Genomic DNA, 13,906 nt, shown 5'->3' on the forward strand with positions numbered 1-13,906 from the left:
TAATAGGAATGTGGATTAACACCTAGTGTCCCAAACACGCTACGTGGTACATTAAAAAATAAAGGTATTTTAAATGTTGATAAAGCAACACACCGCATGATCAAAGTGAGATATACACGTTTAAAACTATATCGTCTGGCGCAACTTCATTCAGTTTAACAATTGACCGGCTGCTTGTTATGGCGGAGGTTATGAACAACGTTTATCTACCAATGTCGGGCAGACCCAGAACATCTTTGTACTTTCCAACGATTCCAAGGACGATTCCGAAAAATTCCATATCATACGTCAAGTAAGTGTCTCCATATGATTCAGCATAATATCCGAGTGAAAATGTATATTATTTTTTGTTGATAGTCCAGTGTACTCAGTAATTTGACGTTTAATAATAAACATAGTGAAAACTAACAATAAAAACGATCTTTTAGTAACGAAACCGTTTAATTTTTCTTCACCCGTTTTGTCAAAATACTTCAATAGGCGAAAATTTGATACATTATAAATACCCTTTTTCTGTAGTTTTTTTTTTTTTTTTTAAGAAACGACTAATTTTATCATCTTCAACGGGCTTTGAATAATTATAATTGCACTAAGGAAATTGTGTTATTGAAATTATCTAAAGAAAAACATATGTCTCCTAAATGGTACCTATAGACTAAATGAATAAAGTAGCTCTAAAAATACAAGCTTGTATTTAAGTAGCCAGTGAGCTAAAAATAGGATGGGGATTCCCCAACATTTAACACATTGAAGCGACAATTTGAGAAGGCTCTCCGCTAGAACAGGATTTACTTTTGCATAATTTATTGAAATGAAAATAAAGTTGTTTTTGCAATAAGTAAGGCGTATTTTCCATCTTCATAGAAGTCATGGAAGTACACTAACGCACTAAACTTGTGTGATTGACCGGGATACATGTATTTTTAAATTGTACATGTACATATAAATATAGTCAAGCAGGAGTTAACACCACAGATCTGTAGTGGACACAATTTGAAATGCATGCTATAGCAAGTTGTTGAAATTATAAATTACAGTAAATGAAAACAAAACATGGTCCTCTCTCCATCTAACGGAAGCCTGGCCGCACGCATGTACCTAAAAAAGCATAAAAAAAGAAAGCTTCATAGCTTCAGTTTGTGGTCTATAATATTATAATATTTATACTGTGTTTGTAGTCACGGAAGTGATGTTGAATTATTGTAACTTGCATGTAACAGTACGTACATTATTGTTCATTCTGATGTGGATAATTTTGGCGTAGACTGTTATGCATGGTTAAAATAACTAAAATGTACTGTACAAAAGAAATTGTAGCATGAAATATTCCATATCTCAATGCCTAAATTGATATTTGTTTTAGAAATACAAATGTATGTGAAAAGGCATTCATGTAGTTTTTTTACATGCTTTTATGCCTGTTTTTGAAGTTTTGTATAGGCACAATTTTTTGTGTTTTCAAAATTACAAAGCCCAGTAAATACAGATTTTGAAAATACTGTATGTTGTTAAACACCATTTTTCAGGGAAATGACATAAAATCGTCTATTTCAAACAATTTTTTAAAATATTCACGCACTTATGGATAAAATTACGACGTTGTTTAACACTACCAATTATTGATTACTTTAGACCAGTCATGGCGTGTACAATGTAAACATACTTACTGTTTTTTTTATTTCGTTTGTTTGGTTGGTATAAATAAGAATTTTAATTTTCATTGCAGATCTATAAACGATGCTCCTCACACTGCTTTGATGGGTGTGATTGTGAATGGAAAGCATCCAGAAAGGGTATGTAATTGACTATTTAATTTAGTAAAAATGTTTAGGTGATTTTGTGACGAATTGAATTGTCTAGATAGGCATTATTTCATAGAAAAACCTTACCGGTTGTGATGTAAACACCTATTTTTGCACATTAAAAATAATTTTCTTTTCTTCATGAAAACGACAACGTGTAAGCTGCACATTTTAAACAATCGCAAAACATTATAGTATAGTATAAATATGAGTACATTATATTTGTTCTCATTGTGGAGCTATGGTTAATACATTGTACCAGTTCTAACCTCTCCACTGATCTGTCATCCAGGACATTTATTCAGTAGTGGGGTGTTAGCATTATTTTTCTTGCTCAGGGAAACTTCTGACCTTGTCAAAAATCGTTCTGACCTGGAGTCGTCACAGATCGGTTTGACTTCGATCCGTCAGGAATCGTTCTAAGACTCGACGCATTAGTTGTCAAAAATCGCACTAAATTTGTCAGCAAGATAGTATATATATATAATGATCAACATCCTGACAATTTATGACAATTATGGAGAAAGGTTAGAAGTAATATCCTCCGGTATGTGCACTTCTGATGCTGTCTTGCATGTAAAACCAAGGTAACCAAGATTCGAGCGGAAATTTAAACTATAAACAGAGAAAACAGATACACACAACAAAGAATATGAACTGAAATAACACCTACAAAGAAACAGAAGTAAAAGAGCAACCCGGATTCAATTAAAAAAAAACTATGGTTTTCTTATAATAACTACCGAGATTCTCATAACATGTAACATGTACGTCCGGATAGACGATACTCTAGCAATTCTAGAGGTTGTCTGGCGAACTAATTTCTAGCTGCCTTGGTGCCTAGGGTAGACGAAAATTGAAAGACACGGTGAACAAATCGATTATTATGGTCAGATGTATACACCATAACGATTGACGAGTTCATGATGACAACCATAAGTTCTTTGGGGTGCTATGTATAAAATCTCCGAAACTAAGATTTTTTTATTTGACAATACGTCATCTATATGGCGGAAACTGAGATCAAGGGATCTTGCTAATAATATTCTTTCTCTTGGATGTATTACCGAACTACATAGATCTGGCACAAGATAACTGCATCTTTTTCTTTTTTTTTGGATAGGCCTTAGCGGTAAAAAAGTCTACTGAACAATGATTTGTTGTCCATTGATTTAAGTCATCACCCAAAACGTTCTATGTTCGTTACCATGACTTGATTGACCAAGTTGAATTGTCCGTTGTGTTGACATTACGACGGATGACAAATGATTCATCATCTTTCGATAGTCGCCTTTTATGAAGCAGGAACTACTCATCTTATGGGAACATCTGAACTCACACATTATATTTAATGTGGATTGTGCGTTTTCTCCTATGTGTGCGCACGCACGCCGTTTGTGTTGTGCGACTTGTTCAACGTATGTTGTAAAGTCAGTGTCCCAGGGCTAACTTGGTTCCTGCTATCCTGTCATTGTCCAAGGGCTATGCTGCTGATTTCCACTGGTTTGAACCATTGGTTTAATCAATGTCCCATGACTACCAATGGTTTGAACCATTGGCGTAGTCAGCGTACTATGAATGTCGTTACTTTTTCCTGGTTTAAACCGGCGGTCAAATCTATATCCCAGGACTATCCCTTGTTTGAACCATCAGTCTAATCGATATCAAAGGACAACTCACGGTTCGTTGCATTGGTCGGTCTAGTAAATGTCCATGGGCTATTTGTTGTTTATTTCCTCTGGTTTGTGCCTGACAGTGCTATCTTTTCAATTTCGAAGTGCCATGCTCACATTTTTACCCCGGTTTATAACCATTGGTCAAATCAATCGTAAAGTTTAAGGAGTGTCACTAGTTTGTACCATCGGTGTAGTCAGTATCCAAAGACTGTGTTGTTTATATCGCCTTGTTTGTGTCTGTTATCCTGTCAATGTTTCAGTGCTGCGCTTTGAACCCTCGGTCCTTTCGATGTCACAGGACTATCATTGGTTTGTACCATCTGTCTAGTTAATGTTCCAGGATTATTCAAGTTTGAACCACTGGTCTAGTCAATGTCCACTAAATAGACTAACCCTTCTTTGAACCATTGGTCTACTTTTCATGTCTCGGGAGTATTCCTGGTATGTTCCATCGGTCTAGTCAATGTCCATTGACTACCTCAGATTTGTCCAATCTGCCCAGTCAGTGTCCAAGGCTATCTATGGTTTGTGCCTTGGTCTACTCAATGCTCCGGGAGTATCCCTGGTTTATTCCTTCGGTCAAGTCAATGTCCTAGCACTATCTCTGGTTTGAATAATCGTTCTAGGCAACGTGCAAGGACTACCTCAGATTTAAACCATGGGTCTAGATAATGACCAAGGACTAGCTCTGGGATGTACCTTGCTCTAGTCAATGTCCAAGGACTTCCCATATTTTGCAACACCAGTCTTGTAAATGTTCCAGGACTATACCTGGTTTGTACCAGCGGTCTAGTTTATGTCCCATGATTACCTCTGGTATAGTAAATGTTTTAGAGATATACCTGGTTTGTATCATCGAACAAGAGTCCTGAATCATTAAATAGAACGTTGGTACAAACCTTATATAGTCCTGGTACATTGATTAGAACGACGGATCAAACTAGGAATAGTTCCTGGATATTGTCTAGACCGATGGTACAACGAAGGATAGTACTGGGACATTTACTAGACCGATGATACAAACCAGGTATATGTAGTTCTGGAACATTTACTAGACCGATGGACCAGAGGTAGACTTGGTACATTGACTAGACCGATAGTACAAATAAGGGATAGTAATTGAACAATGACTAGATAGACCGATTTAACAAACTAGGAATAGTCTTTGGACATTGACTAGAACGATGGTACAACTAATGATAGTCCTTGGACATTGACTAGAACGATGGTACAACCAATGATAGTCCTTGGACATTGACTAGAACGATGGTACAACCAATGATAGTCCTTGGACATTGACTAGACCGTTTGTACAATACATTCTCATGTACAAATACTATGCATCTATTGTATATTTTGGAAAAGCAAACAAAAAACAAAAAAAAAAAAAAACATTGCAATGTAGCTACAATTTGTCCGTTACAATGTACTCTAACAATACGACTTAAAATGTAATATGTTTATATATTACATTAGTGTGTGTGAATGATGTGGCAGAAAAATTCGGGGCCGCACACCCGTACTCTATTACCTGTTAAGTTACCCCCCCCCCCCACCCCGTGACTAAATTACTCATCACATTTCAGCGTTTTTTACACGAACGATCGAAAATTGAAAAGTGTTTCTCCTTTTGTGCCTAAAACTGTTCACATGTTGCCCAACGACATGAAAACCACCCGAAAGATTTTACCCAAACTTAAGAAAACATGGGTGTCAATGTTTTGTATCTTGATAAGGGTGTTGACTTGCTGTGAATGCTCTCAACAAGTGGTTCTTTTTATGGGTTGCTCATGTGACTACAGCTACACGAAGTTGCCATTGAAACTGTGTGGGGAAACACATTTGTACACAATTCTTTTCTAATGCTTTGGAAATCAAACATAGACTGATGTAAATATGAACCTCAAATAACTTTTAGTTACAGTTTTTCCAAAAAAAAAAAAAAAAAAAAAAAAAATTATATCACCACTCAGTTTCAAAATTTCTAGTTGCCAATGGGCGATAAAAGCCTCTAATTTCTTCAAACTTGTCTTCGTTGAATTCTATTTAATGGTGTGGCATCGTTTATGTAATTGACCTAACCACGCTGAGAAATTATCGGACAGATGATATGATAACTTAAATTTATTTGAATATTTCTAGCTCTATTTTTCTGTTTTCGCCTTAATATCATGTTTGTTTGTTAAAGTGGGTTACATGGTTGAAATCGGGATAGTAATTAGGACTATCGTATGACACAATAACTAAATGCTAGTCGTTTTTAGTACGACGTAACACCATCACGTTCCCTCACGAACCCCGGCTTGCGTGGATGGATATAAAACAAAACAAACTTAACATGTAATACCAGTAACACAAAATTATGCACAATCACGAAATACGCTGATCAAATATACTCAAACAATTATATATATTACTTCTTGGTGTATTTTTACTGTTTTATATTAACATCTAGGGCCACCTACCCCTTTTCATCCGCCTATGGGAACTTTTGTTGCACGGGTTACAGTCTTCATTCAGTTTGTTTACGGCATAAGTGCAATGATTGCAGAGTTCCAGCGCACCTCATGAACGGATCGTAAAAATCATGTGTGCAGTTTGCACATTAGGATCCGTTTCGGTGTACTCGTCTGCACAATGAGAACCGATTTGTTCAATGATTCAGTTTTCCCTTTCTCTTTCGCCTGCCCTGGACTCGACTTTTTATGAGCAACTCGGGGGGTTTATAGAAAGCGGAGGGCGCTTACCCTACCGGGTGTAACTGGTCGATGCTTCCAGTTTTTAGTGGAGTCCAAGTTGCTTATTTACTTTAGTTACTTTGTATGTATTATTTTGGTTATTTTATGTTCTTTGTTGTGTGTGTCTGTTTTCCACGTTTGGTCTTCACCCTTGGATTACATTCTTTTGATTTCGGTAGAATCTTTGTTCCCTTTATAACTCATTGACAAATATACTCCTCAGCTCTACGAAGAAAGGGATTATCAGGAGATTAAAGAACAAATAGGCGAGCAAAGTTAATTTCATGGAATATAAATGTTAAATACATGTAATAAAATAAAAAAAATGTGCAGCATTTAAAGTTTACGCGACTAATAAATATTAGGTTTTCGATAAAATATTCATTAGTTTCGGACTGTCAATTGTCTATCGGTGTTTAGTAAGGCGTAAAACATAACGAAATATGGTAGAAATGTATTCTGTCACAGTTGCATCGCTTATGCCGATCTTAGAAATTTTAACCCATTATGAAGAAGGAATGTTCATGATTTTTACCTTTAAACTTTTCGAATGATATTTCTTTCACTTTTCAAATAAAATTTCATTCATTTTCATATTTAGCATGTTGTGACACCAAGATGTCGCGTCAGAAAACAAGTTGGTGGCACTAACAGATGGCGCTTACCAGAGTCCCTTGGAAGTGATTTATTGGGAAGTCGGCAAGCCATCAAGTCCACTAATGTCACTTATAATACCAATATGATTAACATTTTAACTGGTAAGTAAGCAGCTAGGATAATCTACTGGAGCGGATACAGACAATTTGAAAGGGGGTGTGGTGCCAGCCGGAGTTCCTGCGAAAAAGGGTGTGCTAGAACATTTTTTGACATTTTTTTGTATTATACACAGGATAAGGCTTAACTGTATGGCTTGGGACATGCGCATAACGTTCAAACTTTATGAGGTTCTACTTATCAATATTACCGTGAGAAAATAATTTATTTCAAATTCATTCATTTTATTCATAGCTTCCATGTAATTGTGGACGTCTCATCAGAAAAAAAGATCCAATCGGGGTTTAACGTGATTTAGCACCTTCTCAACCAGCATAATTTATGGTTGTTAACGTTAAAGTAATCTTTCAATAAGCACAAGATGGTTGATATTATTGTTTTTTTTTTCAATATGTAAATGGAATCATTTGGAAACAATCCAAAGGACATGAACACGAGACCAAGTAGTTTTCTATATTGTATCCAGTATATATGATGCCAAATTTGTTCGTTTTTATCTGATTCATCACACAAACTTATCCACAAATTAAGTTGTACGATTTTGCGTTGTGTTGACCACTCGTAATTGGATAAAACCATTCATCCAAATTATGGTATCACACTGTTTGGTGATGAGGGTCAAACATTGAAGATATCAGATATTCAAAACTACTGTATTTATTCTCATAAAAATCTTGTACTGTAACAGTTCATTGAACATTTTTAGTTCAAGATCACAGCCAATATCTCGTTTAATCAAAAATATCGGCCTGGAAATAATGATCAACTGATGATCTCCAGTTGCTGAATGTTGTTTCATAATTCCACTCCCAAGAACAAATTAAAGTCCCAGATGGGTATATGTATGAATCACTCTTTCAGTCTTTCCACCCGTCTGTCTGTGCAGACTCGTTTCTGCAAACCATACCATATTCGGCACATGGGCGCATCTCCATGAGACGACGTTTGTGTTCATTCATGACCTCTTTATAACCCTGACTTTTGACATCAATGTCAAATTATAGGTTTTTAATTTGGATTCGTGTCCGAGCCTTAAATAAGTTCTTAGATATTGGCACACCATATTTGGTGCATCACTATGAGATGATGTATCGTTTACATTTATAACCTCTGTATGACATTGACCCTGGACTTAAGGACAAAATATAAGTATTTTAATGTGGATTGTATAGGCATACTAAATTTGACACATTTTTGCCTGGTACATTTGTTTTATGTAGGCTTTCCATTTTTGATGTTTTTGGGTGAATCACCATCAGACAATATGTCGGGTACATTTGTAACCTCTAAATGACCTTGACCAATGAACTCAAGTTAAAATTATTGGATTTTTGATAGTAATACCATATATCACCTGATTCTGTCCTTGAAAGTCCGCATATAAATAAGTTGTGCTGTTGGTGGAATATCCAATGTGAGTTCTATTCACAGTATTTCTAGATCATCTTGTAACGCTTACACTAGTTATTTGTAAAGACTTGTTATCATTGTCCCGATGCTGCATGCTTAAATGAATTGAGATCCGGAGATTTGATGGCCAAAGATGTTCCGAAACAATAGATTGGATTAATTTTTTTTGTTGATTTTACAGTGTTGGGCCGGACATTGTTGTGTCGAAATTTGACTCCATTTTATTGCATAAACGTAGAACATGGGGCATCGGTATTTCATCATAATACCACTGAGCTTTCAATTTCCCACATTTTTACACTTAACAATGACCTTTTGAATTTCAGTCCTCAGTAATTAAATGGATCAAGTGGTTACCCCCAAAAAATCTGTTATAGCATTGATGATATGAAATCTTGTAAAATATTAAGAGAGATTAAAGACGACGGGGATGCCGCTGACAATATAGTGTCGTAGCCATTGGTTCCAACAATAAACAGTTTACTGAACTGACAGATTATCAATTATACAGCATGACAACCAAACAAAACTGCAGTAATTATTTACATAATTAATACGTGCCAACACTTTACAGTTTCCAAATTAAAACTAGATACCGTGGTAAAGTTTACTCACCAAGTGTTTCATTCTATGCACGTTTAAGACTTTTCAAATAAGTTATATTCTTTGTCTGCTTTCAGCTGAAACTCCCCAATCTTGCTTACATCTTGATAGTGAAAAGCCGTATACTTTCAATCAAACAACAGATAGGACAAACACTGATTTTTTCAGTCCTCGCAGCAACAGAAGGAAAGAGTTGGATAATGTATCAAGTGTTACATCCAAAAACAAAAGGTATGCTATACGGTTCTGGCCTAAGTTTCATAAACAAAAATCTCAAGTTAAGAATTTCCTAAAATCCAGAGTTTGTTCCTCAAATTTTCAAATTCAAGTGTTCTAATTTGTCGAAATTTGAGTTGAGGAAGGAAAATCTCAATTTGAGATTTTTTTTATGAAATCGGGCACTGATCTCACGTACTCCTTGAGAGGTTTAGGTTCCCCACACGCACGATGCCTAAACGCACGAAAAATATTACCAAAGGCACGATAATCTAACGCTCTAAGGGCGCTTTAAACGCACGATGGACGAATTAAAAATGAAAAATTATAGCACTTACAATTTTCCTTTTTAGCTCACTTTGCCGAAGGCAAACTGAGCTATTGCCGTCACTTGGCGTCCGTCGTCGTCGTCGTTCACATTTTTTTCAAAACCCTTCTCGTCTGAAACTACTGGACTAATAAGAACTAAACTTGGAATGAATGTTCCTTAGGGTATTCTGCATAGAACTGATGTTGGGATTTGGGATCCACCGAATAACATGGCCACCGTTACTAAAAATAGAACATAGAAGTTTTTCTCATAAATCTTCAAAACAGTTAGGTCAAGTCAAATTCTTTCAATTGCCGAAACGATCCTTATAATACGACCTACAAAAGACGACATTGAATCAAAGATGTCGGACTACTCCTTGAAATGTGAAAAGTTACATTTCCAGCAGTTTTCATCCAGTATCTTGAAAGCGATATAGATAGAAAGAAACTTTCAAGAGATTAAATGATCCTTATGATATGTCCTACCTTAGTCTTCTTTTGAGACAAAATTGTCCAATCCCTCATTGTTAAGAGTTACTGCCATTGAAAGGCAAACAATGAACCTGGGAGCCTCTTTTTCATATTTTTCAAAGGGACGTAACCTTACAGCACACACAACAACCTTGTTGGCGGTCTCATTGTGGAAAGGAAGAGCATTAACACTTTTCTTTGAAACTTAAACCATTTACATTTCATTCGGTAAGTGTAGTTAAAAGGATTTAAAAGTATCCAAGTACTTACCGCAGCTACAATAAGTCAAATATTTGAATTTGAAGTCCATCGCTCTAATCGGACCATAAACCAGTCTATTGGGTTGGAGAGTTACTTCCCTTTGCTCAAAATTAAAAAAAAACTAAGTCGATATCGGGAATTTTGAAAAGGTCTCTTAATAAAGGAAGAAAGAAAAATTAAATAAATAAAATAAAGTAAAATAAAATAAAATAAATAAATAAATAAAATAAAATAAAATAAAATAAAATAAAATAACTTTTTTTAAAAAATTGTAAAAATAAAAAAAGCCTTTTTATTTAAAAATGGTAACCTAATTAGAATTACCCTTATTTTCACCGAGGCCCTCCTAAACACAAGTAAAATTTAAACAACTATTCAACACACATACGTGTATAATAATATACAATAATATAGGTTCTATACATGTAAGTGAATATACTATTTTCTAAATCATTACTATTTAAACTTTTGGGACATAGAAAAAAGTGTTGAAAACAGTATTTCGTAAATAATTCTTAAGATTTAGAACATTCTGTGGCTGCTAGTAGTTCATTCTAAAATTGTAACAGCCGAGAAATGGAAATATCTTTTATATTATGTGTAGGTAGAAATATGCAATTGCTTGATGAAGACTTTAGACTGTAATGTTGACATTGATCTTGTTACAGTAAGTAGTCGGACACTTATTCATAATGATTAACAATTCTGTACATCAATACATTAGATTTTTGGTAATTTATTCGATTAAGAAATGATAGTCATTTATGTAAAGAAAACACGAAAGAAGATGAAACAAAATAATCTCAATCCAATATAAATCTAGCGTCTCTTTTTGCGACTTTATAATTCTGTGAGAGTATTGTTTTGAAAAATATCCCCTAACTGTACTACAAAAATCAAATTTTATTAGATAAAACATAATTAAGAGTTGTAAAATAACAGTCGCATATGAGTTGGTTAATATACCTCTAATTTGTTTTAAATTGAAATTTTTGAGAAAATAATCTTAAAAATTGTGTTTACTTGCTAATTCCATTCTTGTTTTCATATATTTCTACACCAAGCAGTATATGGGAATGAAGATGTTTAATAACATTGTTATTGATTTTTAATTTCTATATTCGATAAGTTGCTACGTTTCTGTCTAGATCATAAATCTAAATGCTACAAGGTTCTTATCTAAGAATACTTATTTACAGTGTAGTGACACTGTCGTAGGTTGAATGGTTTACTATGTAGACACTGGGATATAATACAAGAATGAAAAGATACGAATAGAAAATGTAAATTAGTTTACGAATTTGATTATTGGGAGTACATTTTTTATTATTATTTGAAAATTAATTTTCTACTTACATCACTGTAATTCAAAAACAGTTGTGTCGTACGTTTTTTTTTACGTTTTTTTTAAAATTTTTTTTGCAAAATCAACAGACGTTTAATTTGAAACATCTACAAATTTGGTGAAAACTATGCTTTAATTTTGTGTAATGACACTGTCGTAGGTTTAGTGGTGGATTTACTCTGTACATGTAGACACTTGGACATAATAAACGTGTTCGTACATAAATGAAAAGATACAAATAGAAAAAAAATGCTGTGTATCGTTTACCACATATGCTGTGCGTAAACTATTTTACGAATTTGATTACTTACGGTTACCACTCTTGTCACCAGTATTAAAAACGTCCCAATGCTTCCTGAATTAACATCATAATTCACCACGAAGCAAATTGTAATTTTTTCACTCATATGAACTGTTTTTAGAATAATTTATAATGTTTTTTTCACTCATATGAACTGTTTTTAGAATAATTTATAATGTATCTACAGGTCAAACCTTACTACAACTTGCCCTGTACAGAAGTGTATTCCTACAATACCAGTTACTCCAAAAGATATACTCCTTTACCATTCACAAAAGAGCATGAGATTTATTGACCCAGGTAATTTATTTATTCAGAAATGTACTTATGCCTGAACCTTGTTGATTTAACGTAGATATCGTAACCTCAAACCGAAGCTGTGATGAATCTATTTATGTTCTTTACAATTTGATAACTGTAGAATCATAATAATTTTGTAATGACATCACTGCAAATAAAAAAGAGTTGTGTCGTGCGTTGTTTTTCAACTGCCGACAGTTGAGGTGTTTTATCTTTTATATTTTAAGCAAAATCAACAGACGATTCATTTGAAACATGTAAAATTTTGATGATTAATTTGCAAAATAAACAGATGATTCATTTGAAACATCTACAGTTTTGATGAAAACTGTACTTTAATTTTGTCTTATGTAAGTGTCGCTCTCTTTATATTTCTGAATAAAAAAATCAAACAAAAATGCATACATAAATAATACCTAAAGCAAAAGAAATTAGCTCATTTATACCTGTTTAATCACTAGGTATTCCAGAAAGTAAAAGAATGGTTCAGTACGAATGGTCAAAAATTGTTTATCATAAATTTATCTTTGTGTAGATCCTCAAATGTATGGTCCATTTTGAAAAACAGTCCAAAGAAAGCACGTTTGTCTTCATTCTTTAGTTTGTGGGGATACTCTATTCTATGGTCAACAGTTGTTTGTAATAAGGGAGATATATTCAATTATATATATATAATTTATAGAAACGTTTAACAATAAATACAACACAAAAGGTAAACGCCTCAAAAGAGCTGAGATAATGTGCATAATGTAACGAGAATAGGTATGGTGTATATATCAAAGAGACAACAACCCCACCTGAGTGAAAATATCAACCCAAGGCAACCCTTTGATCTTCAATGAACGACGTAAAAATTCTCATACCACAAAGTAGGTTGCAGTTGGTCCCAAAACATCATTATACACAGGTACAGGTAAGAGTTGCCCTATATAATCAAGTAACATAAAAATTAAACTGATGAAAACGAAAAAAAGAAATTCAGAGGCCAAAAATTCTTGACTTGGGACAAGCGCATACAATTGTATCCATGAAATTCCATAACAGTGATATCATCCTTTTGAATATACTCGTCACATTTTTTGTAACATTAATGCATATTCATAAAAGTATCTTACAATCTAAATATATGATGTATTGAAATCACTTTTCGGAAATTCTTACTATAGAAAAAAAAAACAAACAAAAGTATATAACCATGATGATTAAACGCATTGTAACATTACTTTGTGCCGTAGTCCGCCGGTTTTCTATGGCAGTTCGTATTTTAGAAAAAAATTACCATCCTACGAACAGTCCCGTTCTAAGTAAAAACTATCGTAGGGAAAGAGAGGAGTACTTGATACGCAGACTAGGTACTGCAATACCTTACGGAAGCAATGACAACATCAAAAGTATAGGAAACCTTTCAAGCAAATATAACAATAGCATAAATGTGATGAATTTATTTGACAAAAATCCACGACGGGAAAGGAGTCATGGTCATCGCCACTGTACATCACCTAAGTTACATGATGTCTCGATAGATGGTCTCTTTCCTTTCATACAAAAACCTCTTAGACTTCATCACATTAGAACCAAACTTTATTCTATACCTCTCACTCTACTTCACTTCCTTTACAAAACAAGTCTTGACACTTCTTTTTCTGACCCCACCTCATCATTATACAGACTTGTTGCCATCATTTTGGATATTGGTT

At 34.2% G+C, this 13,906-nt stretch overlaps 1 protein-coding gene across 3 annotated transcripts in view; it reads left to right on the plus strand.

The window, feature by feature from the left end:
- Positions 1-13,906, plus strand: part of LOC148620985 (BTB/POZ domain-containing protein 16-like) — a 42,631-nt gene continuing 28,725 nt past the window's right edge. Inside the window, exons 1-5 of one of the 3 annotated variants that reach the window (XR_015921050.1) lie at positions 1-292; positions 1,727-1,793; positions 6,818-6,974; positions 9,081-9,234; positions 12,097-12,209. Coding sequence is in view for 1 of the 3 variants with exons in the window: in XM_088574941.1 (XP_088431067.1) it covers positions 180-292; positions 1,727-1,793; positions 6,818-6,974; positions 9,081-9,234; positions 12,097-12,209 (604 nt within the window). In the remaining 2 variants the exon portion in view is untranslated. The remainder of the gene's footprint in view (positions 293-1,726; positions 1,794-6,817; positions 6,975-9,080; positions 9,235-12,096; positions 12,210-13,906) is intronic. The other 2 variants (XR_015921051.1, XM_088574941.1) reach the window with 2 other exon arrangements.

This window comes from Perna viridis, chromosome 3, assembly GCF_037379345.1.
Source record: "Perna viridis isolate PV_CMFRI_1.1 ecotype Kerala chromosome 3, ASM3737934v1, whole genome shotgun sequence".
NCBI classification, from domain to species: Eukaryota; Metazoa; Mollusca; class Bivalvia; order Mytilida; family Mytilidae; genus Perna; species Perna viridis.